General features: G+C 48.3%; 1 protein-coding gene across 3 annotated transcripts in view; it reads left to right on the plus strand.

The window, feature by feature from the left end:
* Positions 1–27,080, plus strand: part of LOC129813130 (pleckstrin homology domain-containing family H member 1-like) — a 75,030-nt gene that overhangs the window by 39,813 nt on the left and 8,137 nt on the right. Inside the window, exons 16-29 of one of the 3 annotated variants that reach the window (XM_055865333.1) lie at positions 2,086–2,247; positions 3,782–3,862; positions 3,999–4,178; positions 4,794–4,905; positions 5,460–5,572; positions 16,272–16,448; positions 18,201–18,298; positions 18,617–18,794; positions 22,123–22,278; positions 22,478–22,575; positions 22,669–22,810; positions 23,126–23,271; positions 23,754–23,883; positions 24,614–24,697. In XM_055865333.1, coding sequence (XP_055721308.1) covers positions 2,086–2,247; positions 3,782–3,862; positions 3,999–4,178; positions 4,794–4,905; positions 5,460–5,572; positions 16,272–16,448; positions 18,201–18,298; positions 18,617–18,794; positions 22,123–22,278; positions 22,478–22,575; positions 22,669–22,810; positions 23,126–23,271; positions 23,754–23,883; positions 24,614–24,697 — 1,857 coding nt within the window. Of the gene's footprint in view, positions 1–2,085; positions 2,248–3,781; positions 3,863–3,998; positions 4,179–4,793; positions 4,906–5,459; positions 5,573–16,271; positions 17,195–18,200; positions 18,299–18,616; positions 18,795–22,122; positions 22,279–22,477; positions 22,576–22,649; positions 22,811–23,125; positions 23,272–23,753; positions 23,884–24,613; positions 24,698–27,080 lie in introns of those variants that run through there. The other 2 variants (XM_055865335.1, XM_055865334.1) reach the window with 2 other exon arrangements.

Consider the following 27,080-nt stretch of genomic DNA (forward strand, 5'->3'; position numbering starts at 1 on the left):
ATATTCTCCTGTTCTAATATTCTCCTGTTCTAATCTTCTCCTGTTCTAATCTTCTCCTGTTCTAATCTTCTCCTGTTCTAATCTTCTCCTGTTCTAATATTCTCCTGTTCTAATCTTCTCCTCTTCAAATCTTCTCCTGTTCTAATCTTCTCCTCTTCAAATCTTCTCCTCTTCAAATCTTCTCCTGTTCTAATCTTCTCCTGTTCTAATATTCTCCTGTTCAAATCTTCTCCTGTTCTAATCTTCTCCTGTTCTAATCTTCTCCTGTTCTAATATTCTCCTGTTCTAATCTTCTCTTGTTCTAATATTCTCCTGTTCAAATCTTCTCCTGTTCTAATAATCTCCTGTTGTAATATTCTCCTGTTCTAATCTTCTCCTGTTCTAATATTCTCCTGTTCTAATCTTCTCCTGTTCTAATCTTCTCCTGTTCTAATATTCTCCTCTTCAAATCTTCTCCTGTTCTAATATTCTCCTGTTCTAATCTTCTCCTGTTCTAATCTTCTCCTGTTCTAATCTTCTCCTGTTCTAATCTTCTCCTGTTCTAATCTTCTCCTGTTCTAATCTTCTCTTGTTCTAATATTCTCCTGTTCAAATCTTCTCCTGTTCTAATAATCTCCTGTTCTAATATTCTCCTGTTCTAATCTTCTCCTGTTCTAATATTCTCCTGTTCTAATCTTCTCCTGTTCTAATCTTCTCCTGTTCTAATATTCTCCTCTTCAAATCTTCTCCTGTTCTAATATTCTCCTGTTCTAATCTTCTCCTGTTCTAATCTTCTCCTGTTCTAATCTTCTCCTGTTCTAATATTCTCCTGTTCTAATCTTCTCCTGTTCTAATATTCTCCTGTTCTAATCTTCTCCTGTTCTAATCTTCTCCTGTTCTAATCTTCTCCTGTTCTAATCTTCTCCTGTTCTAATCTTCTCATGTTCTAATAATCTCCTGTTGTAATATTCTCCTGTTCTAATCTTCTCCTGTTCTAATCTTCTCCTGTTCTAATCTTCTCCTGTTCTAATCTTCTCCTGTTCTAATCTTCTCCTGTTCTAATATTCTCCTGTTCTAATCTTCTCTTGTTCTAATATTCTCCTGTTCAAATCTTCTCCTGTTCTAATAATCTCCTGTTGTAATATTCTCCTGTTCTAATCTTCTCCTGTTCTAATATTCTCCTGTTCTAATCTTCTCCTGTTCTAATCTTCTCCTGTTCTAATCTTCTCCTGTTCTAATATTCTCCTCTTCAAATCTTCTCCTGTTCTAATATTCTCCTGTTCTAATCTTCTCCTGTTCTAATCTTCTCCTGTTCTAATCTTCTCCTGTTCTAATATTCTCCTGTTCTAATCTTCTCCTGTTCTAATATTCTCCTGTTCTAATCTTCTCCTGTTCTAATATTCTCCTGTTCTAATCTTCTCCTGTTCTAATATTCTCCTGTTCTAATATTCTCCTGTTCTAATATTCTCCTGTTCTAATATTCTCCTGTTCTAATTTTCTCCTGTTCTAATATTCTCCTGTTCTAATCTTCTCCTGTTCTAATCTTCTCCTGTTCTAATCTTCTCCTGTTCTAATATTCTCCTGTTCTAATCTTCTCCTGTTCTAATATTCTCCTGTTCTAATATTCTCCTGTTCTAATCTTCTCCTGTTCTAATATTCTCCTGTTCTAATCTTCTCCTGTTCTAATATTCTCCTGTTCTAATCTTCTCCTGTTCTAATCTTCTCCTGTTCTAATCTTCTCCTGTTCTAATCTTCTCATGTTCTAATATTCTCCTGTTCTAATATTCTCCTGTTCTAATATTCTCCTGTTCTAATCTTCTCCTGTTCTAATATTCTCCTGTTCTAATCTTCTCCTGTTCTAATCTTCTCCTGTTCTAATATTCTCCTGTTTTAATCTTCTCCTGTTCTAATCTTCTCCTGTTCTAATATTCTCCTGTTCTAATCTTCTCCTGTTCTAATATTCTCCTGTTCTAATATTCTCCTGTTCTAATCTTCTCCTGCTCTAATCCTCTCCTGTTCTAATCTTCTCCTGCTCTAATCCTCTCCTGTTCTAATCTTCTCCTTCTCTAATCCTCTCCTGCTCTAATCTTCTCCTGCTCTAATCAGTTAATAACAGAGAAGAAGACATTCTTCCTGACGGCTGACTCTCCCAACATCTTGGAGGAGTGGATCAGAGTTCTACAGAACATCTTCAAGGTTCAAGCCAGCAGCCCCGTCGCCATGGAGACCACCACCGCCAAACCCACCGTGAGGGGCTGGCTCACTAAGGTCAGGGGTCACTGACTCACTAAGGTCAGGGGTCACTGGGCTGGGCCTAAGAGATGAGAAACAGACAGCATGTTTAGGGTGATTGGCCTTAGCAAGACGAGGTACAGAAGTCCTTATCTTGATCACATAATGATTGAGATGGGACCAGGAAATCCCAGCCGGCCAAACCCTCCCCTAACCTGGACGTAGCTTGGCCAATTGTGCGCCGTCTCATGGATCTCCCAGCTGTGACACAGCCTGGGATCGAACCCGGGTCTGTAGTGGCGCCTCAAGTACAGCAATGCAGTGCCTTAGACCGCTGCGCCACTCGGAAGGCCCTCAAAACACAGTTTTAATGGAAGCTTTTAACTTGCCTTTTTCATGGAAGGACAACTCTTATTACAAAAATATAGCTATTCTCGCCCATTATAGAGATCTATTATATTAACAATATGTTTCTTATTAGGACACCGTAAAGTTTAAACTAGCCATTCTTCCCACTGTAAGAAAAAGTGACTGTCACAGATTGGCGGAAGACTTTCACTTCAGGCAGATTCCTGGACAGCTAATTCACGTTGTGACACGGCTAGAGTTAGGACCCCTTACGGATCAGGGGATGAGGATGTTTGAGTGATAGCCCCCCTTCTCTACAGAGGTGTGTCTGTATGGTTGAGACTGGTGCTAGGAGACCCTAAGATCACAGAGGTGTGTCTGTCAGTATGGTTGAGACTGGGGCTAGGAGACCCTCTAAGATCACAGAGGTGTGTCTGTCAGTATGGTTGAGACTGGGGCTAGGAGACCCTAATATCACAGAGGTGTGTCTGTCAGTATGGTTGAGGCTGGGGCTAGGAGACCCTCTAAGATCACAGAGGTGTGTCTGTCAGTATGGTTGAGGCTGGGGCTAGGAGACCCTAAGATCACAGAGGTGTGTCTGTCAGTATGGTTGAGACTGGGGCTAGGAGACCCTCTAAGATCACAGAGGTGTGTCTGTCAGTATGGTTGAGACTGGGGCTAGGAGACCCTCTAAGATCACAGAGGTGTGTCTGTCAGTATGGTTGAGGCTGGGGCTAGGAGACCCTCTAAGATCACAAAGGTTTGTCTGTCAGTATGGTTGAGACTGGGGCTAGGAGACCCTAAGATCACAGAGGTGTGTGATGGCTGACAGACAGATCAACTATCTGTAAAGAGGCTTTGACCTCTACACTATGACGTTATGCACCTCAGAACTCTGGAGTGATGTACTGTTGGTTCACTATCTTTCTCTCTGCATATTTGACCTTCGACCCTGATGATGAGATGTACAGCTAGGATTATGAGTCATGAGATGAAGCCAGTAGTCTACACACATCCACTCTCTACTGCAGCCTGCTGTTGAAATGAGAAATATTATATACAGTCTGAGTGGTATTGAATCTATAAACCTCACACATTCTCCTCTGTCTCTCTCTATCTCTCTCTCACTCTCTCTCATCTCCATGCTCTCTCTCTTCTCTGTCTCTCGCTGTCCCTCTCTCTCTCTCTTCTCTTTCTCTCACACTCTGTCTTTCTCCTGCAGGTGAAACATGGCCACTCTAAGCTGGTATGGTGCTCTCTGGTCAGCAAGGTCTTCTATTATCACAGGAACCAGGATGACAAGGTTCAAGTTTCTTCTTTTCTCCTCCTAAATGTACCCTCATTATGTCAGCGTCATTACTGTTGACAGTCTATATCTGTAGTATAACTGAATATCATTCTCTAACTGTGTGTGTGTATATGTGTTTGTCACGTCTCAGCTCCCCCTAGGCCAGCTGCGGATGCGTGAGGCGGTGGTGGAGGAGGTGGACAGGTCATGTGACTCTGACGAGGACTACGAGGCCGGTGGGCGTGGCTTCTTGTCATCTCACTGTACCCTAATGGTCCACCCCAGAGAGCAGAGCCCCACCTACCTGCTCATAGGCACCAAGCAAGAGAAGGTACAGCACCTGTAAACTACACTACCCATATACCCCCCCACTGCAAGACAAGGTACAGCACCCCTAAACTACACTACCCATATACCCCCCCACTGCAAGACAAGGTACAGCACCCCTAAACTACACTACCCATATACCCCCTCACTGCAAGAGAAGGTACAGCACCCCTAAACTACACTACCCATATACCCCCCCACTGCAAGACAAGGTACAGCACCCCTAAACTACACTACCCATATACCCCCTCACTGCAAGACAAGGCACAGCACCCCTAAACTACACTACCCATACACCCCTTCACCTATTTGCTCATATGTACCAAGCAAGACAAGGTACAGTACTTTAAAACTACACTACCCATAACCCCCCCCCCCCCCCCACCTACCTGCTCATAGGCACCAAGCAAGAGAAGGTACAGTACTTTAAAACTACACTACCCATAACCCCCCCCCCCCCCCCCCACCTACCTGCTCATAGGCACCAAGCAAGAGAATGTACAGCACTCTAAAAATACACTTATTCAAACACCCCTAATTTCCCATAATTGTCAGTTACAACCCACAGACACATTTACACTTACCTGTTTCCATTATCTCCTCCAACCTTCCTGTCCAGGACACCTGGCTGTACCACCTGACAGTCGCGGCAGGCAGCAGTGCCAGCTTCAAGGTGGGCACAGAGTACGAGCAGCTGGTCGGGAACCTCCTAGACGTAGAGGGAGATCCAGGTAAGTCATCTAATCATTCAAGTCAGTCTGTCTGTCAACACCAAAGACAAGTACACTACTTGAGAAGTTTAATGTCTAACAAGGCCTTGAAGATAGACTAGTGGTTAACAGACTGGTCTAACCGGTGCTATACTGTATCACATAAGGTTTCAGATTCAGTCAGTAGCTCTTTCATGTTACCTTAACCAGGACAGACTACTGAAATCTCTTGATCCAGTCTGCAATCTGCAGATAGTGTTTATGACTGGGCTCAAGTAAGGCTGTTTCTGGTCAATCTCTGTGTGTGTGTGTGTGTGTGTGTGTGTGTGTGTGTGTGTGTGTGTGTGTGTGTGTGTGTGTGTGTGTGTGTGTGTGTGTGTGTGTGTGTGTGTGTGTGTGTGTGTGTGTGTGTGTGTGTGTGTGTGTGTGTTTCTGGTCAATCTGTGTGTGTGTGTGTGTGTGTGTGTGTGTGTGTGTGTGTGTGTGTGTGTGTGTGTGTGTGTGTGTGTGTGTGTGTGTGTGTGTGTGTGTGTGTGTGTGTGTGTGTGTCTGTCTGCCTGTGTGTCTTCTCTCAGACTCTGCGTTGTGGAGGAGTGAGGTTCTATGTTTCTGTAAAGATGGCCTGCGCTCCCCTCTCACCACTCTACCATCTGAAGCTCTGCAGACGGAAGCCCTCAAACTCTTCAAGGTCGGTGCCTTCATTACTTACTCTTCCTTTGTATTTCTTCAAATCCCTGTGTCTGTCTCTTCTCCTTTCTGCTGATCTGACGGAGACCCCCAGTCTGTCTGTCTGTCTGTTAGGGGCTTCCTCTTTTCTGTCCATCACCCCCCTCTCCTCTTGGATGCGCTCCATGCCCCTCTACCCTACCGCCACTCACAGATTAAAGCCTCGGAGGCTCATCAGAAGTGTGGAAGAGAGATAATGGTTCTGATTATCTCCTGTGATTGAAGCTAAGCGTTTCTCTTGTCCTTGTGCTTGTTGGGGGGTCAGAGACAGTCTCTGTGGATGTAATAGTGGGAGGAGGGAGTGGGACAGACAGACAACACAGTGGGATTGGGACAGGGGAAGGGAGTGTGACAGGGATAATGAGTGTGACAAGGATAGGGACAGGGATAATGAGTGTGACAAGGATAGGGACAGGGATAATGAGTGTGACAAGGATAGGGACAGGGATACGGAGTGGGACAGGGATGGGGAGTGTGACAGGGATAGGGACAGGGAGTGGGACAGGGATAGGGAGTGGGACAGGGATAGGGACAGGGAGTGGGACAGGGATTGGGACAGGGATGGGGAGTGGGACAGGGATTGGGATAAGGAGTGGGACAGGAATTGGGAATGGGACAGGGATAGGGATAGGGAGTGGGACAGGGATTGGGAATGGGACAGGGATAGGGATAGGGAGTGGGACATAGAATGGGACAGGGAGTGGGACAGGGGTAGGGAGTGTGACATGGAGGGGGACATGGCGTGGGACAGGGATGGGGAGTGTGACAGGGACAATGATATGGAGTGAGACAGGGATAGGGAGTGGGACAGGGAGTGAGACAAGAACAGGGATGGGATGGGGAATGTGACAGGGACACGGAGTGAGACAGGGATGGGAAGTGTGACAGAGAGTGAGACAAAGACAGGGATGGGATGGAAAGTGTGACAGGGATAGGGACAGGGAGTGAGACAGGGATAGGGACAGGGAGTGAGACAGGGATAGGAACAGGGAGTGGGACATGGAGTGAGACAGGGATAGGGACAGGGAGTGAGACAGGGATAGGGACAGGGAGTGAGACAGGGGTGAGACAGGGATAGGGACAGGGAGTGAGACAGGGATAGGGACAGGGAGTGAGACAGGGAGTGAGACGGGGATAGGGACAGGGATGGGATGGGGAGTGAGACAGGGAGTGAGACGGGGATAGGGACAGGGAGTGAGACAGGGATGGGATGGGGAGTGAGACAGGGATAGGGACAGGGATGGGATGGGGAGTGAGATAGGGATGGGATGGGAAGTGTGACAGGGATAGGGACAGGGAGTGAGACAGGGATAGGGACAGGGAGTGAGACAGGGCGTGAGACAGGGATGGGGACAGGGAGTGAGACAGGGATAGGGACGGGGAGTGAGACAGGGATAGGGACATGGAGTGTGACAGGGATAGGGACAGGGAGTGAGACAGGGATGGGATGGGGAGTGAGACAGGGATAGGGACAGGGAGTGAGACAGGGATGGGATGGGGAGTGAGACAGGGATAGGGACAGGGAGTGAGACAGGGATGGGATGGGGAGTGAGACAGGGATAGGGACAGGGATGGGATGGGGAGTGAGACAGGGATGGGATGGGGAGTGAGACAGGGATGGGATGGGGAGTGAGACAGGGATGGGATGAGGAGTGAGACAGGGATGGGATGGGGAGTGAGACAGGGATGGGATGGGGAGTGAGACAGGGATGGGATGGGGAGTGAGACAGGGATAGGGACAGGGAGTGAGACAGGGATGGGATGGGGAGTGAGACAGGGATGGGATGGGGAGTGAGACAGGGATATGGACAGGGAGTGAGACAGGGATGGGATGGGGAGTGAGACAGGGATGGGACAGGGAGTGAGACAGGGATGGGATGGGGAGTGAGACAGGGATGGGATGGGGAGTGAGACAGGGACGGGATGGGGAGTGAGACAGGGATGGGATGGGGAGTGAGACAGGGATGGGATGGGGAGTGAGACATGGATGGGATGGGGAGTGAGACAGGGGTGGGGAGTGAGACAGGGATGGGATGGGGAGTGAGACAGGGATGGGATGGGGAGTGAGACAGGGATGGGATGGGGATGGGATGGGGAGTGAGACAGGGATGGGATGGGGAGTGAGACAGGGATGGGATGGGGAGTAAGACAGGGATGGGATGGGGATGGGATGGGGAGTGAGACAGGGATGGGGTGGGGAGTGAGACAGGGATGGGATGGGGAGTGAGACAGGGATGGGATGGGGAGTGAGACAGGGATGGAATGGGGAGTGAGACAGGGATGGGATGGGGAGTGAGACAGGGATGGGATGGGGAGTGAGACAGGGATGGGATGGGGAGTGAGACAGGGATGGGATGGGGAGTGAGACAGGGATAGGGACAGGGAGTGAGACAGGGATGGGATGGGGAGTGAGACAGGGATGGGATGGGGAGTGAGACAGGGATAGGGACAGGGAGTGAGACAGGGATGGGATGGGGAGTGAGACAGGGATAGGGACATGGAGTGAGACAGGGATGGGACAGGGAGTGAGACAGGGATGGGACAGGGATGGGATGGGGAGTGAGACAGGGATGGGATGGGGAGTGAGACAGGGATGGGATGGGGATGGGATGGGGAGTGAGACAGGGATGGGATGGGGAGTGAGACAGGGATAGGGACAGGGAGTGAGACAGGGATAGGGACAGGGAGTGAGACAGGGAGTGAGACGGGGATAGGGACAGGGATGGGATGGGGAGTGAGACAGGGAGTGAGACAGGGAGTGAGACGGGGATAGGGACAGGGAGTGAGACAGGGATGGGATGGGGAGTGAGACAGGGATAGGGACAGGGATGGGATGGGGAGTGAGATAGGGATGGGATGGGAAGTGTGACAGGGATAGGGACAGGGAGTGAGACAGGGATAGGGACAGGGAGTGAGACAGGGCGTGAGACAGGGATGGGGACAGGGAGTGAGACAGGGATAGGGACGGGGAGTGAGACAGGGATAGGGACATGGAGTGTGACAGGGATAGGGACAGGGAGTGAGACAGGGATGGGATGGGGAGTGAGACAGGGATAGGGACAGGGAGTGAGACAGGGATGGGATGGGGAGTGAGACAGGGATAGGGACAGGGAGTGAGACAGGGATGGGATGGGGAGTGAGACAGGGATAGGGACAGGGATGGGATGGGGAGTGAGACAGGGATGGGATGGGGAGTGAGACAGGGATGGGATGGGGAGTGAGACAGGGATGGGATGAGGAGTGAGACAGGGATGGGATGGGGAGTGAGACAGGGATGGGATGGGGAGTGAGACAGGGATGGGATGGGGAGTGAGACAGGGATAGGGACAGGGAGTGAGACAGGGATGGGATGGGGAGTGAGACAGGGATGGGATGGGGAGTGAGACAGGGATATGGACAGGGAGTGAGACAGGGATGGGATGGGGAGTGAGACAGGGATGGGACAGGGAGTGAGACAGGGATGGGATGGGGAGTGAGACAGGGATGGGATGGGGAGTGAGACAGGGACGGGATGGGGAGTGAGACAGGGATGGGATGGGGAGTGAGACAGGGATGGGATGGGGAGTGAGACATGGATGGGATGGGGAGTGAGACAGGGGTGGGGAGTGAGACAGGGATGGGATGGGGAGTGAGACAGGGATGGGATGGGGAGTGAGACAGGGATGGGATGGGGATGGGATGGGGAGTGAGACAGGGATGGGATGGGGAGTGAGACAGGGATGGGATGGGGAGTAAGACAGGGATGGGATGGGGATGGGATGGGGAGTGAGACAGGGATGGGGTGGGGAGTGAGACAGGGATGGGATGGGGAGTGAGACAGGGATGGGATGGGGAGTGAGACAGGGATGGAATGGGGAGTGAGACAGGGATGGGATGGGGAGTGAGACAGGGATGGGATGGGGAGTGAGACAGGGATGGGATGGGGAGTGAGACAGGGATGGGATGGGGAGTGAGACAGGGATAGGGACAGGGAGTGAGACAGGGATGGGATGGGGAGTGAGACAGGGATGGGATGGGGAGTGAGACAGGGATAGGGACAGGGAGTGAGACAGGGATGGGATGGGGAGTGAGACAGGGATAGGGACATGGAGTGAGACAGGGATGGGACAGGGAGTGAGACAGGGATGGGACAGGGATGGGATGGGGAGTGAGACAGGGATGGGATGGGGAGTGAGACAGGGATGGGATGGGGAGTGAGACAGGGATGGGATGGGGAGTGAGACAGGGATAGGGACAGGGAGTGAGACAGAGATGGGATGGGGAGTGAGACAGGGATGGGATGGGGAGTGAGACAGGGATAGGGACAGGGAGTGAGACAGGGATGGGGACAGGGAGTGAGACAGGGGTGAGACAGGGATAGGGACAGGGAGTGAGACAGGGAGTGAGACGGGGATAGGGACAGGGATGGGATGGGGAGTGAGACAGGGAGTGAGACAGGGAGTGAGACGGGGATAGGGACAGGGAGTGAGACAGGGATGGGATGGGGAGTGAGACAGGGATAGGGACAGGGATGGGATGGGGAGTGAGATAGGGATGGGATGGGAAGTGTGACAGGGATAGGGACAGGGAGTGAGACAGGGATAGGGACAGGGAGTGAGACAGGGCGTGAGACAGGGATGGGGACAGGGAGTGAGACAGGGATAGGGACGGGGAGTGAGACAGGGATAGGGACATGGAGTGTGACAGGGATAGGGACAGGGAGTGAGACAGGGATGGGATGGGGAGTGAGACAGGGATAGGGACAGGGATGGGATGGGGAGTGAGACAGGGATAGGGACAGGGAGTGAGACAGGGATGGGATGGGGAGTGAGACAGGGATAGGGACAGGGATGGGATGGGGAGTGAGACAGGGATGGGATGGGGAGTGAGACAGGGATGGGATGGGGAGTGAGACAGGGATGGGATGGGGAGTGAGACAGGGATGGGATGGGGAGTGAGACAGGGATGGGATGGGGAGTGAGACAGGGATGGGATGGGGAGTGAGACAGGGATGGGATGGGGAGTGAGACAGGGATAGGGACAGGGAGTGAGACAGGGATGGGATGGGGAGTGAGACAGGGATGGGATGGGGAGTGAGACAGGGATATGGACAGGGAGTGAGACAGGGATGGGATGGGGAGTGAGACAGGGATGGGACAGGGAGTGAGACAGGGATGGGATGGGGAGTGAGACAGGGATGGGATGGGGAGTGAGACAGGGACGGGATGGGGAGTGAGACAGGGATGGGATGGGGAGTGAGACAGGGATGGGATGGGGAGTGAGACATGGATGGGATGGGGAGTGAGACAGGGATGGGATGGGGAGTGAGACAGGGATGGGATGGGGAGTGAGACAGGGATGGGATGGGGAGTGAGACAGGGATGGGATGGGGATGGGATGGGGAGTGAGACAGGGATGGGATGGGGAGTGAGACAGGGATGGGATGGGGAGTAAGACAGGGATGGGATGGGGATGGGATGGGGAGTGAGACAGGGATGGGGTGGGGAGTGAGACAGGGATGGGATGGGGAGTGAGACAGGGATGGGATGGGGAGTGAGACAGGGATGGAATGGGGAGTGAGACAGGGATGGGATGGGGAGTGAGACAGGGATGGGATGGGGAGTGAGACAGGGATGGGATGGGGAGTGAGACAGGGATGGGATGGGGAGTGAGACAGGGATAGGGACAGGGAGTGAGACAGGGATGGGATGGGGAGTGAGACAGGGATGGGATGGGGAGTGAGACAGGGATAGGGACAGGGAGTGAGACAGGGATGGGATGGGGAGTGAGACAGGGATAGGGACATGGATTGAGACAGGGATGGGACAGGGATGGGATGGGGAGTGAGACAGGGATGGGACAGGGATGGGATGGGGAGTGAGACAGGGATGGGATGGGGAGTGAGACAGGGATGGGATGGGGATGGGATGGGGAGTGAGACAGGGATGGGATGGGGAGTGAGACAGGGATAGGGACAGGGAGTGAGACAGAGATGGGATGGGGAGTGAGACAGGGATGGGATGGGGAGTGAGACAGGGATAGGGACAGGGAGTGAGACAGGGATGGGATGGGGAGTGAGACAGGGATAGGGACAGGGAGTGAGACAGGGATGGGACAGGGATGGGATGGGGAGTGAGACAGGGATGGGATGGGGAGTGAGACAGGGATGGGATGGGGAGTGAGAAAGTGGATCTGGAGGAGCATGGATCTTGACCTTGATGTATCCTGTTCCTCTCTTTTCAACTGGGCCTCCCAGTCTGTCTCACCCCTCCCCTTCTCTCTATGCCTTAGTGAGCTCTCCCTCTTCCCCATATTTTAGGTTGTTTTTGTCTGATTGGTGCTACATACAGTATGTAGACGAATGGATGAATAGAGCTCACTCACAACCCTTTAAAGTCTCTGTTCCTGTTCAAATATTTGGAACATTCACCTTTCCTTCTGTCCTCCCCTTCTTTGAAGTATAGTCCCCGATGTGACAGGGCTGTGTTAGTGAAAGATGTCATGACACAGTATTCACACAGAGCCTTGATCCTAGTAACATGTTCCTGTTCCCCTCAAGCAATGACAGACTAGTTTGACAGCTTCCTCCTGACTTGGATGAACCTGTCAAACTTGGAATGTGTTTCCAAGTAGGAAACACATTCAAGTTTGTGCATGCAGGGCCGGGCCGCCCATTAGTTAGGATTAGGTGGCCGCCTTTGGCAGCAGATTGACAAGGGTGGCGTTTTCCCAGCCAAACTGTCCAACACATGAATCAACACAAAAAAAACTCACATAATTCTGCCCAAAAACAATGACAATTTCTCTAAACCACTGGCATATGGCCGTTTTAGGTGAGCGCCAATGGCACCCTTTGATAAGCAGTCAGGGACGCAAAATATCAATCTTGTCCATTTCCAGCTCACCTCTCCAGGGTTCTGTTGGACAGATGCATCTCTGCAGCTCTCCACCAACGTTCTGTCAAAAGAATGATCTAACATAAATCATATAGGTATAGGATATGGTAAAAAGAGTATGTGGCCTTTTCTGTAGCCGACAGGCTGGAGATATAATGTATGACAATGTAATGAGACAGACACTTTTTACATCATGCAGGTTTCCCCGATCAAATAACCTAACCTAAATGGCGGCCAATAAAGAAATGTTAAAAAACAACATATCCTAAAAACAGGACAGGTCAGTGTAAAATGGACCATATGAAATGGACAATCAGGCTGCTCACAACCTCTGTCCAGGAGTTTCACCCCGTAGGCATGACGTCATGATCAGTGGTTTGTATCCATCCATTTTTGATAATCTGATCATAGTAAAAAATAAAATATATATCATTTTTTGTTGTGTAAACATGAAATCTCATTGCAAGTAGACTCAGGATAACTCCTGATAAAGTTAGCTAGCTGATTTTCAGAAGTTAAAAAGCCAAATTGATTAGTCACAGGAATCATTCAGGACTAATAAAGCCAAATGCAATGGCCTGTTTAACAAACGATAGGCATTCCACATAACATTCAAAATCAAATCAAATGTTATTGGTCACATACACATGGTTAGCAAATGTTAATGCGAGTGTAGCGAAATGCTTGTGCTTCTAGTTCCGACAGTGCAGTAATATCTAACAATTCCACAACAACGGCTGCATTCCACTGTGGCCGACACTGTAGGCTACACCCCAGTAAGCACAGACCGACGGCGACGTCATTTGGACGTCTTTTTTGGTCCTGTCCGGACCGGCTGTCTTTTTTTGTTGCAGTCCGGACCGGCCTTGATTTCCACGTCCTCAGATGTAAATCTGAACCGATCATAGACATATATTTTAGGTAGAGATTTTGTTCGGTTTGGACCGGTCTTGATTTAGTTCAAACATGGACGTCTATAAATGATGTATTTTTCGACCTTCATTCAGAACTGAAAATTAACTTCATTTCAACATTGGGGTAAAATGTGTATTTTCAACTTTGCTTACTGGCACTATTCTAGTTTTGCGGGGTTATATGAGGAGGGCGGCAGAATGGCCAGGTCCGGGCTTTCATTACTATAGCTCTGTTTGAGGGGTGGTCTACAATATCAACATAATTTACTTTATGTTCATAATCTTACCTTTTATTATACCTCATGTTTGTTGTATTGTTAAGAACAAACATGGAAGTAAACATTTAGTTGGATGGTGTATGCCATGTGTATCCCGTACATACGACTAATAAAACTTGAAACTCTATCTCTATGCATGTTTGCCTCCACCTGCTGGTTGTAAACAGGTATAATACTGACATGGCATTGAGCGCGTTAAAGATTGATTGACTACATTGCAGTCTGACTGCACAGAGCCACTGATCTACAAATCAATCTTCATAAAATGCATCCGAAATAACAACTCATTATAATAATTGATTTAATTAAAGCGCTTTTCTCACACCCAAAAATGATCAAGATTAATGATTATGTGACCAAGACTAGACTAGTGATTATGTGTGATCAAGACTAGACTAGTGATTATGTGATCAAGACTAGTGATTATGTGATCAGGACTAGTGAACATGTGATCAAGACTAGACTAATGATCATGTGACCAAGACTAGTGATTATGTGATCAAGACTAGACTAGTAATTATGTGATCAAGACTAGTGATTATGTGATCAAGACTATGATTATGTGATCAAGACTAGTGATTATGTGATCAAGACTAGTGATTATGTGATCACGACTAGTGATTATGTGATCAAGACTAGTGAATATGTGATCAAGACTAATGATTATGTGATCAAGACTAGACTAATGATTATGTGATCAAGACGAGTGATTATGTGATCAAGACTAGTGATTATGTGATCAAGACTAGTGATTATAGGATCAAGACTAGTGATTATGTGATCAAGACTAGACTAGTGATCATGTAATCAAGACGAGTGATTATGTGATCAAGACTAGACTAGGGATTATGTGATCAAGACTAGTGATTATGTGATCAAGACTAGACTAGGGATTATGTGATCAAGACTAGTGATTATGTGATCAAGACTAGCGATTATGTGATCAAGACTAGTGAATATGTGATCAAGACTAGTGATTATGTGATCAAGACTAGACTAATGATTATGTGATCAAGACGAGTGATTATGTGATCAAGACTAGTGATTATGTGATCAAGACTAGTGATTATAGGATCAAGACTAGTGATCATGTGATCAAGACTAGACTAGTGATCATGTAATCAAGACGAGTGATTATGTGATCAAAACTAGACTAGGGATTATGTGATCAAGACTAGTGATTATGTGATCAAGACTAGACTAGGGATTATGTGATCAAGACTAGTGATTGTGTGATCAAGACTAGCGATTATGTGATCAAGACTAGTGATTATGTGATCAAGACGAGGGATTATGTGATCAAGACTAGACTAGGGATTATGTGATCAAAACTAGTGATTATGTGATCAGGACTAGTGATTATGTGATCAAGACTAGTGATTATGTGATCAAGACTAATGATCATGTGTTCAAGACTTGTGATTATGTGATCAAGACTAGTGATTATATGATCAAGACTAGTGATTATGTGTGATCAAGACTAGACTAATGATCATGTAATCAAGACTAGTGATTATGTGATCAAGACTAGACTAGTGTTTATGTGATCAAGACTAGTGATTATGTGATCAAGACTAGTGATTATGTGATCAAGACTAGACTAGTGATTATGTGATCAAGACTAGTGATTATGTGATCAAGACTAGTGATTATGTGATCAAGACTAGTGCTTGTGTGATCAAGACTAGCAATTATGTGATCAAGACTAGTGATTGTGTGATCAAGACGAGGGATTATGTGATCAAGACTAGACTAGGGATTATGTGATCAAAACTAGTGATTATGTGATCAGGACTAGTGATTATGTGATCAAGACTAGTGATTATGTGTTCAAGACTTGTGATTATGTGATCAAGACTAGTGATTATATGATCAAGACTAGTGATTATGTGTGATCAAGACTAGACTAATGATCATGTAATCAAGACTAGTGATTATGTGATCAAGACTAGACTAGTGATTATGTGATCAAGACTAGTGATTATGTGATCAAGACTAGTGATTATGTGATCAAGACTAGTGATTATGTGATCAAGACTAGACTAGTGATTATGTGATCAAGACTAGTGATTATGTGATCAAGACTAGTGATTATGTGATCAAGACTTGTGATTATGTGATCAAGACTAGTGATTATGTGATCAAGACTAGTGAGTATGTGATCAAGACTAGTGATCATGTGATCAAGACTAGTGATCATGTGATCAAGACTAGTGATTATGTGATCAAGACTAGTGATCATGCGATCAAGACTAGTGATTATGAGATCAAGACTAGTGATCATGTGATCAAGACTAGTGATCGTGTGATCAAGACTAGTGATCGTGTGATCAAGAATAGTGATCGTGTGATCAAGACTAGTGATCGTGTGATCAAGACTAGTGATCGTGTGATCAAGACTAGTGATTATGTGATCAATACTAGTGATCATGTGATCAAGACTAGTGATCATGTGATCAATACTGGTGATCAATAATAGTGATCAGCCCCTTGCTTAAACTGATCCCCATGAACATGCTGCTTCTATTGTTTCTCAACATATATCACGATCATTGCAGGTAAAACCTTCCCTCTTTCATCCCTCCTTTCTTCAGTCCTGTCAGCTGTTCATCAACGTACTGGTGGAGTCTCCCTCCATTGACTACCACATGTCCCTGGCCCAGAATGCATTGCAGGTGTGTCTGACGCACCCAGAGCTCCAGAACGAGATGTACTGTCAGCTGATTAAACAGACCAACCGCCGCACACCACACAACTCCTCCCTCACTCAGGTACGTTACACACCTCAACTCCTCCCTCACTCAGGTACGTTACACACCACACCCTCCCTCACTCAGGTACGTTACACACCACACCCTCCCTCACTCAGGTACGTTACACACCACAACTCCTCCCTCACTCAGGTACGTTACACACCTCAACTCCTCCCTCACTCAGGTACGTTACACACCACACAACTCTTCCCTCACTCAGGTACGTTACACACCTCAACTCCTCCCTCACTCAGGTACGTTACACACCACACAACTCCTCCCTCACTCAGGTACATTACACACCACACCCTCCCTCACTCAGGTACGTTACACACCTCAACTCCTCCCTCATTCAGGTACGTTACACACCTCAACTCCTCCCTCACTCAGGTACGTTACACACCACACCCTCCCTCACTCAGGTACGTTACACACCACACAACTCCTCCCTCACTCAGGTACGTTACACACCTCAACTCCTCCCTCACTCAGGTACATTACACACCACACCCTCCCTCACCCAGGTACATTACACACCACACAACTCCTCCCTCACTCAGGTACGTTACACACCTCAACTCCTCCCTCACTCAGGTACGTTACACACCACAACTCCTCCCTCACTCAGGTACGTTACACACCACACCCTCCCTCACTCAGTTACGTTACACACCACAACCCCTCCCTCACTCAGGTACGTTACACACCTCAACTCCTCCCTCACTCAGGTACGTTACACACCACACAACTCCTCCCTCACTCAGGTACGTTACACACCACACCCTCCCTCACTCAGGTACGTTACACACCACACCCTCCCTCACTCAGGTACGTTACACACCTCAACTCCTTCCTCACTCAGGTACGTTACACACAACGCATCCCTCACTCAGGTACGTTACACACCTCAACTCCTTCCTCACTCAGGTACGTTACACACAACGCATCCCTCACTCAGGTACGTTACACACCTCAACTCCTCCCTCACTCAGGTACGTTACACACCTCTACTCCTCCCTTACTCAGGTACGTTACACACCACACCCTCCCTCACTCAGGTACGTTACACACCACACCCTCCCTCACTCAGGTACGTTACACACCTCAACTCCTCCCTCACTCAGGTACATTACACACCTCAACTCCTCCCTCACTCAGGTACGTTACACATCTCAACTCCTCCCTCACTCAGGTACGTTACACACCACACCCTCCCTCACTCAGGTACGTTACACACCTCTACTCCTCCCTCACTCAGGTACGTTACACACCACACAATTCCCTCACTCAGGTACGTTACACACCACACAACTCCCTCACTCATGTCAGTATAAGCTTGGCCCTGAAGCTCAAATTACCCCCTAGGTCCTACCCCCTAGTCCCTACCCCCTATTCCTTACCCCCTAGTCCCTACCCCCTAGTCCCTATCCCCTAGTCCTGACCCCCTAGTCCCTATCCCCTAATCCTTACCCCCTAGTCCCTATCCCCTAATCCTTACCCCCAGGCACTTGTGGAGATCTGAGAGGATTCAATATGTATGAGTAATATGACTACAATAACAGCTGGTCTTTCAGAAGCAAAGAGGGAGGTTCAACGTTATTGCTTACTCCTCCCACTTATCACTTTGTATCGAGGAATGTTGTGTTACCTGGCATAGCTAGTTTTTTTCTCAGGTATTGTTTACAATGTAGTGATCTGCCTGTCTGCTTGTCTGTCTGCCTGTCTGCCACTCTGTCTGTCTGTTTGCCTGTTTGTCTGTCCTCTCCTCAGTGCTGGCAGCTGTTGGCTGTGTGTGTGGCTCTCTTTCTGCCTCAGCAACACTTCCTGTGGTACCTCAGACAGTATCTGCAGCGTCATGCAGACATCAGGTACACACACACCATCCTTACTTTCCTGAGCAGAAAACATCAAACCTTCACAATGATGACCCCCCCCCCCCTCTCTCTCTCTCTCTCTCTCTCTCTCTCTCTCTCTCTCTCTCTCTCTCTCTCTCTCTCTCTCTCTCTCTCTCTCTCTCTCTCTCTCTCTCTCTCTCACACACTCTCTGTCTGTCTGTCTGTCTGTCTGTCTGTCTGTCTCACACACTCTGTCTCTCTGCATCTCTCTGTCTGTCTGTCTGTCTGTCTGTCTGTCTGTCTGTCTCACACACTCTGTCTCTCTGCATCTCTCTGTCTCCATGTGTGTAGGAGTGAGGTGGGGAAGTATGCTGTGTACTGTCAGAGGTCTGTAGAGCGTACCCTGCAGAATGGAGAGAGAGAGGCAAAACCATCACGTATGGAGGTCCTGTCTATCCTGCTGAGGAACCCTTACCACCACTCACTACCCTTCAGCATCCCTGTCCACTTTATGAACATCACCTACCAGGTAACACACATGTACGCACACACTCACCTACCAGTTAACACAGACACACACCTACCAGGTAACACACATGTACGCACACACTCACCTACCAGTTAACACAGACACACACCTACCAGGTAACACACATGTACGCACACACTCACCTACCAGGTAACACAGACACACACCTACCAGGTAACACACACACACTCACCTACCAGTTAACACAGACACACACCTACCAGGTAACACACATGTACGCACACACTCACCTACCAGTTAACACAGACACACACCTACCAGGTAACACACATGTACGCACACACTCACCTACCAGTTAACACAGACACACACCTACCAGGTAACACACATGTACGCACACACTCACCTACCAGTTAACACAGACACACACCTACCAGGTAACACACATGTACGCACACACTCACCTACCAGGTAACACAGACACACACCTACCAGGTAACACACATGTACGCACACACTCACCTACCAGGTAACACAGACACACACCTACAAGGTAACCCACACACACTCACCTACCAGTTAACACAGACACACACCTACAAGGTAACCCACACACACTCACCTACCAGGTAACCCACACACACTCACCTACCAGGTAACACAGACACTCACCTACCAGGTAACACAGACACTCACCTACCAGGTAACACAGACACACACCTACCAGGTAACACAGACACACACCTACCAGGTAACACAGACACACACCTACAAGGTAACCCACACACACTCACCTACCAGGTAACACAGACACTCACCTACCAGGTAACACAGACACACACCTACAAGGTAACCCACACACACTCACCTACCAGGTAACACAGACACTCACCTACCAGGTAACACAGACACTCACCTACAAGGTAACCCACACACACTCACCTACCAGGTAACCCACACACACTCACCTACCAGGTAACACAGACACTCACCTACCAGGTAACACAGACACTCACCTACAAGGTAACCCACACACACTCACCTACCAGGTAACACAGACACACACCTACCAGGTAACACAGACACTCACCTACCAGGTAACACAGACACTCACCTACAAGGTAACCCACACACACTCACCTACCAGGTAACCCACACACACTCACCTACCAGGTAACACAGACACTCACCTACAAGGTAACCCACACACACTCACCTACCAGGTAACCCACACACACTCACCTACCAGGTAACCCACACACACTCACCTACCAGGTAACACAGACACTCACCTACCAGGTAACACAGACACTCACCTACCAGGTAACACAGACACTCACCTACCAGGTAACACAGACACTCACCTACCAGGTAACACAGACACTCACCTACCAGGTAACACAGACACTCACCTACCAGGTAACACAGACACTCACCTACCAGGTAACACAGACACACACCTACCAGGTAACCCACACACACTCACCTACCAGGTAACACAGACACTCACCTACCAGGTAACACAGACACACACCTACCAGGTAACACAGACACTCACCTACCAGGTAACACAGACACACACCTACCAGGTAACACAGACACACACCTACAAGGTAACCCACACACACTCACCTACCAGGTAACACAGACACTCACCTACCAGGTAACACAGACACACACCTACCAGGTAACACAGACACACATCTACCAGGTAACACAGACACTCACCTACCAGGTAACACAGACACACACCTAGCAGGTAACACAGACACACACCTACAAGGTAACCCACACACACTCACCTACCAGGTAACACAGACACACTCACCTACCAGGTAACACAGACACACACCTACCAGGTAACCCACACACACTCACCTACCAGGTAACACAGACACTCACCTACCAGGTAACACAGACACTCACCTACCAGGTAACACAGACACTCACCTACAAGGTAACACAGACACACACCTACAAGGTAACCCACACACACTCACCTACCAGGTAACACAGACACTCACCTACCAGGTAACACAGACACTCACCTACCAGGTAACACAGACACACACCTACCAGGTAACCCACACACACTCACCTACCAGATAACACAGACACTCACCTACCAGGTAACACAGACACACACCTACCAGGTAACACAGACACACACCTACCAGGTAACCCACACACACTCACCTACCAGGTAACACAGACAAACTCACCTACCAGGTAACACAGACACACATCTACCAGGTAACACAGACAAACTCACCTGCCAGTTAACACAGACACACTAACCTACCAGGTAACACAGACACACACCTACCAGGTAACCCACACACACGCACCTACCAGGTAACACAGACACACTAACCTACCAGGTAACACAGACACACACACCTACCAGGTAACACAGACAAACTCACCTACCAGGTAACACAGACACACACCTACCAGGTAACACAGACACACACCTACCAGGTAACCCACACACACTCACCTACCAGGTAACACAGACAAACCCACCTACCAGGTAACACAGACAAACTCGCTTCCAGGTAACCCACACACACTCACCTACCAGGTAACACAGACACACACACCTACCAGGTAACACAGACACACACCTACCAGGTAACACAGACACACACCTACCAGGTAACACAGACACACACACCTACCAGGTAACACAGACAAACCCACCTACCAGGTAACACAGACAAACTCACCTACCAGGTAACACAGACACACACACCTACCAGGTAACACAGACAAACCCACCTACCAGGTAACACAGACAAACTCGCTTCCAGGTAACCCACACACACTCACCTACCAGGTAACACAGACACACTCACCTACCAGGTAACACAGACACACTAACCTACCAGGTAACACAGACAAACTCACCTACCAGGTAACCCACACACACTCACCTACCAGGTAACACAGACACACTAACCTACCAGGTAACACAGACAAACTCACCTACCAGGTAACACAGACAAACTCACCTACCAGGTAACACAGACACTCACCTACCAGGTAACACAGACACACACCTACAAGGTAACACAGACACACACCTACAAGGTAACACAGACAAACTCACCTACCAGGTAACACAGACACACGCCTACCAGGTAACACAGACAAACTCACCTACCAGGTAACACAGACACATTTCAGTAATCATTTTTCAGTGAGTCTCCTAGGTGGTGGGGTTCAATAGTTCCACCACCCACACACTCACACAATCACACATCCGCATGAACACACACACAACGATAGAGTCACACACAGTCACACACACTTGTTTATCATGCCATGTCTCAGTGACCCCCATCCCGTCCTACCTGTCCTTTAGGTGGTAGGCTTTGATGGCTCCACCACAGTAGAAGAGTTCCTGAGCACCCTGACCCAGAGGGTGGGCATGAGGAAACCACACTTGTCAGGCTTCGCTCTCTTCACTGACGACCCCTCAGGGAGAGACCTGGAGCACTGCCTGCAGCCCAGCGTCAAAGTACGTGTGGACCAACACTCGCTCATGACTGTAGCTGACCATGGATTGCAGCACACACAACCTCACTTATTAGTGCCTGTGACTAAGTATAAGATAGTAAACAGAGGGGTAGAGTGGAATCAGAACATGGATTAGGGAATAATGTACAAGAGACCAGGGTCTGCCTGTTAACTGACTGACCTCTCACCCCTGCCAACAGATCTGTGATGTCATCTCCAAGTGGGAACAGGCCCTGAAAGAACTGCATCCTGGGAAATACGAGGGCACACGCATCGTCCGCCTGATGTACAAGAGCAGGTAGGATTGACCTTGTTTTAGTTGACTCCATCCATAGAGATGAAGACCAGCTGCTGACATCATGCCTTGACCAGTGTGAGGTCTGTTGTGTAGGTTGTGTTTCCGGGCCCAGGCTAAAGGAGAGACAGAGCGTGAGCGCCTCCTGCTGACCTACCAGGTGAATGACGAGGTCCACCAGGGACACTTCCCTGTCAACAAGGAGCTGGCTCTGGAGGTGGCTGCTCTCATGGCACAGGTGGGTATTGGTGTTGGAGAGGAGAGGGGCATTATGGGTACTGTAGTACATCGTGCTACTGGTAGGATGGAGGGGACTGACGGGGGCAGTATGAGGGGTACAGGTGTGTGTGTCTTGGGTTATGCTGTGTGAACAGCAGATGGTATACCTGCACGTTAAGGTTTATTTGGGACCACAATGGTCTTTCACCTTATTGTGTAATTTTCTATTATTTTGTTTTTGCACACGTGTGTTTTTAAAATTGTCAGACAAAAATTACTACAAATAGAAAAATGTATAATAAAACAAATCGTTAAAATGACCCTCCCTCCCCAGGTGGAGCACGGGGATCTGGACCGTCCAGCCCCATCCTCTGCTAGCTGCAGCTCTCCTCAGCCCAAAACCCAACAAATCCTCCTACAGGCCCTGGGACGCTTCTACCCCAAGCACTACAAACAAGACTGCAGCATGGACCAGCTCAGGTAATACTGGAAACACACACACACACCCACCCACCCACCCACACACACACACACACACACACAAAAGCACACACACACACACACACCCACCCACCCACACACACACACACACACACACACACAAAAGCACACACACAAACACCCACACACACACACACACGCACACACACACACACACACACAAAGCACACACACACACACACACACACACACACACACACACACACACAAAAGCACACACACACACACACACACACACACCCACCCACCCACACACACACACACACACAAAAGCACACACACAAACACCCACACACACACACACACGCACACTCACACACACACACACAAAGCACACACACACACATACACACACACACACACTTGACAAAAAGTGAGCTGAATTTGCTCTCCTGTTATTTATTTAATCATGAGTTATAAACTACTTACAAATTAATAATTGATCCTCTATCTCCCCTCAGAGATCTATCAGAGCGTCTGGCCACTAAGTGGTCAGTCCTGCACGGCTGCAGTGCCTCAGAGTGTGTCAGAATCTACCTGACCGTCGCTAGGAAGTGGCCGTTGTTCGGTGCCAAGCTCTTCCATGCTAAGGTTAGTGGGACTGGAACAAGACTGGAAAACCATTCCAGCTTTAGATGAATCTGTATTCTACCAGAAGTGTCCAGTATAGAGTGTATGTGTACTATATGTTTACAGCTTTAGTTGAATCTGTATTCTACCAGAAGTGTCCAGTATAGAGTGTATGTGTACTATATGTTTACAGCTTTAGTTGAATCTGTATTCTACCAGAAGTGTCCAGTATAGAGTGTATGTGTACTGTATGTTTACAGCTTTAGTTGAATCTGTATTCTACCAGAAGTGTCCAGTATAGAGTGTATGTGTACTATATGTTTACAGCTTTAGTTGAATCTGTATTCTACCAGAAGTGTCCAGTATAGAGTGTATGTGTACTGTATGTTTACAGCTTTAGTTGAATCTGTATTCTACCAGAAGTGTCCAGTATAGAGTGTATGTGTACTATATGTTTACAGCTTTAGTTGAATCTGTATTCTACCAGAAGTGTCCAGTATAGAGTGTATGTGTACTGTATGTTTACAGCTTTAGATTAATCTGTATTCGGTGTCTCCAGCGACTTGGAAGGTATCTCTATAATCAAAAAGATGTTGTGGTCCTCTTTCCATTTGAAAGGCCTACTATTTCAGTATTTACTCAGAGTAGAGCCCCATTCCAATAGAAACCTATGTTAATGCAGATATACCTGTATCCAGTATTATCTGTGTGTCTACAAAAGTCCATACCTCTCCCCTGTCTCTGTCTGCAGCCTTTACCCCCGTCGTCTGTAGAGCAGTCCCAGGTCTGGCTAGCTGTCAATGAGGATGGACTGTGTGTGCTTGACTATACCATGGTAAGTGTCTGTTTAGGTAGCTGTTTGCACGTCTGCTTCCTCAGCGCATTTACCATAGTTCAAGTGATGATGCAAAGGTTTCATAGCATGCTGGCCTACAATCCAACTCACATGTGGTATTACTGGTCCTAAATGTGTCCAGAAGAGTGCGTATTTCAGTGATTCAGTAGTGATCAAGGGACTGCCATCAGAAGTGAGCTCTAGATATCTGAATAGAATATTTATATTTCATTACTAATTCTGAAAACCAAATCAAAGCCAAGGCAGCAACCTCTCAGAATCCAACCAGACTTTGATTGTTCTGTTATTCTCTTTCTTTTTTCAGGTTAAAAAACGTATTTGATTCAGAGCACTCAAACTTAAGGTGTGGGATTTCTTTTCCCACGTCTTTACCAGTGTGGCTGTGGCCAGGACACAGAGACTTGTTGAACTACTGGTGTGGAATGATTTTCTGCTACAACGTTTGAAACACCAGATCCCCACAGGGAAACAGAAACTGGCCAACGCCAACCTCTGACTTGATACTCATACCCGGGTTCATATACTATTTGAAATGATTTCAAATACTTAAGCGGGACATGATTGACCTTGCCTGGCTTAAAGGAAACAATAGAAAATATCAAAAAGTGCAAATCCCGCCCATCTGGCACTCCTGGCAGGCTAGAACAAACACTTCATGTATTTGAATGATTTCAAATACTATTTGAACCCAGGTTTGGGTCTACCCATAGAGATCCAAACGCTGACTGAGATATAAACAAAGTTAGACCTAAAACACTGTAATTATCTTACCCTTATTCCTCCAAGTCATTTCTGGTTTGGTTTCTTTTCATGCTCCAAGACATTCACTAGTTCTTAGGAACATTCAAAATAAAGCAGCAGAAGTAGTGTTATGCTGCTACATTGCTTCTTGCTGAATTTGCCTCTTGAGAAAACAATAACAAGAAACCAATTTCCAAAACAAGTATCTTGTGGCCTGTATCAGGAAGAGAGATGACATATAGAATGTATTATACAAGGGACAAAATTCACAAATTCGACAGCACAACGACAGAGTCATGTCTCAAGTGTAAAACTAATAATGACTCAATAATCCATGCTTTCTGGGAATGCTACGAAGTCCAGAAGTTGTGGGAGGAGCTAGAAAGTTGGCTGTCAGAAGTATTACAATGTGAACACACATTTAATCTGTCTGCATATTTCAAGAAATGGCATATGGTGGTGTAGTGAGATGCACAATGGGCTGGATGATTCTCTTCTCATCACTCATCTTGAAAAAGCATATACAAAAAACATGGAAGTCAATCAATCCGCCATCAATCTAATGATTTTTAATTGAAATAGCTTGGGCGACCGATAAAAACGAATTGGTACAATTTAAGGCCAAGTGGCAAACAATAATGCAGTCACTAGGGATGGAGGTGTGACCAGGCACTAGGGATGGAGGTGTGAGCAGGCACTAGGGATGGAGGTGTGACCAGTCACTAGGGATGGAGGTGTGACCAGGCACTAGGGATGGAGGTGTGACCAGGCACTAGGGATGGAGGTGTGACCAGTCACTAGGGATGGAGGTGTGACCAGGCACTAGGGATGGAGGTGTGACCAGGCACTAGGGATGGGGGTGTGACCAGGCACTAGGGATGGAGATGTGACCAGGCACTAGGGATGGAGGTGTGACCAGGCACTAAGGATGGAGGTGTGACCAGTCACTAGGGATGGAGGTGTGACCAGGTACTAGGGATGGGGGTGTGACCAGTCACTAGGGATGGAGGTGTGACCAGGCACTAGGGATGGCGGTGTGACCAGGCACTAGGGATGGAGGTGTGACCAGGCACTAGGGATGGAGGTGTGACCAGGCACTAGGGATGGAGATGTGACCAGGCACTAGGGATGGAGGTGTGACCAGGCACTAGGGATGGCGGTGTGACCAGGCACTAGGGATGGAGGTGTGACCAGGCACTAGGGATGGAGGTGTGACCAGGCACTAGGGATGGAGATGTGACCAGGCACTAGGGATGGAGGTGTGACCAGTCACTAGGGATGGAGGTGTGACCAGGCACTAGGGATGGAGGTGTGACCAGGCACTAAGGATGGAGGTGTGACCAGTCACTAGGGATGGAGGTGTGACCAGGCACTAGGGATGGTAATGTGAGCAGGCACTAGGGATGGAGGTGTGACCAGACACTAGGGATGGAGGTGTGACCAGGTACTAGGGATGGAGGTGTGACCAGGCACTAGGGATGGAGGTGTGACCAGTCACTAGGGATGGAGGTGTGACCAGTCACGAGGGATGGAGGTGTGACCAGTCACTAGGTATGGAGGTGTGACCAGGCACTAGGGATGGAGGTGTGACCAGTCACTAGGGATGGAGGTGTGACCAGGC

The sequence above is a fragment of the Salvelinus fontinalis genome, chromosome 16 (assembly GCF_029448725.1).
Source record: "Salvelinus fontinalis isolate EN_2023a chromosome 16, ASM2944872v1, whole genome shotgun sequence".
NCBI classification, from domain to species: Eukaryota; Metazoa; Chordata; class Actinopteri; order Salmoniformes; family Salmonidae; genus Salvelinus; species Salvelinus fontinalis.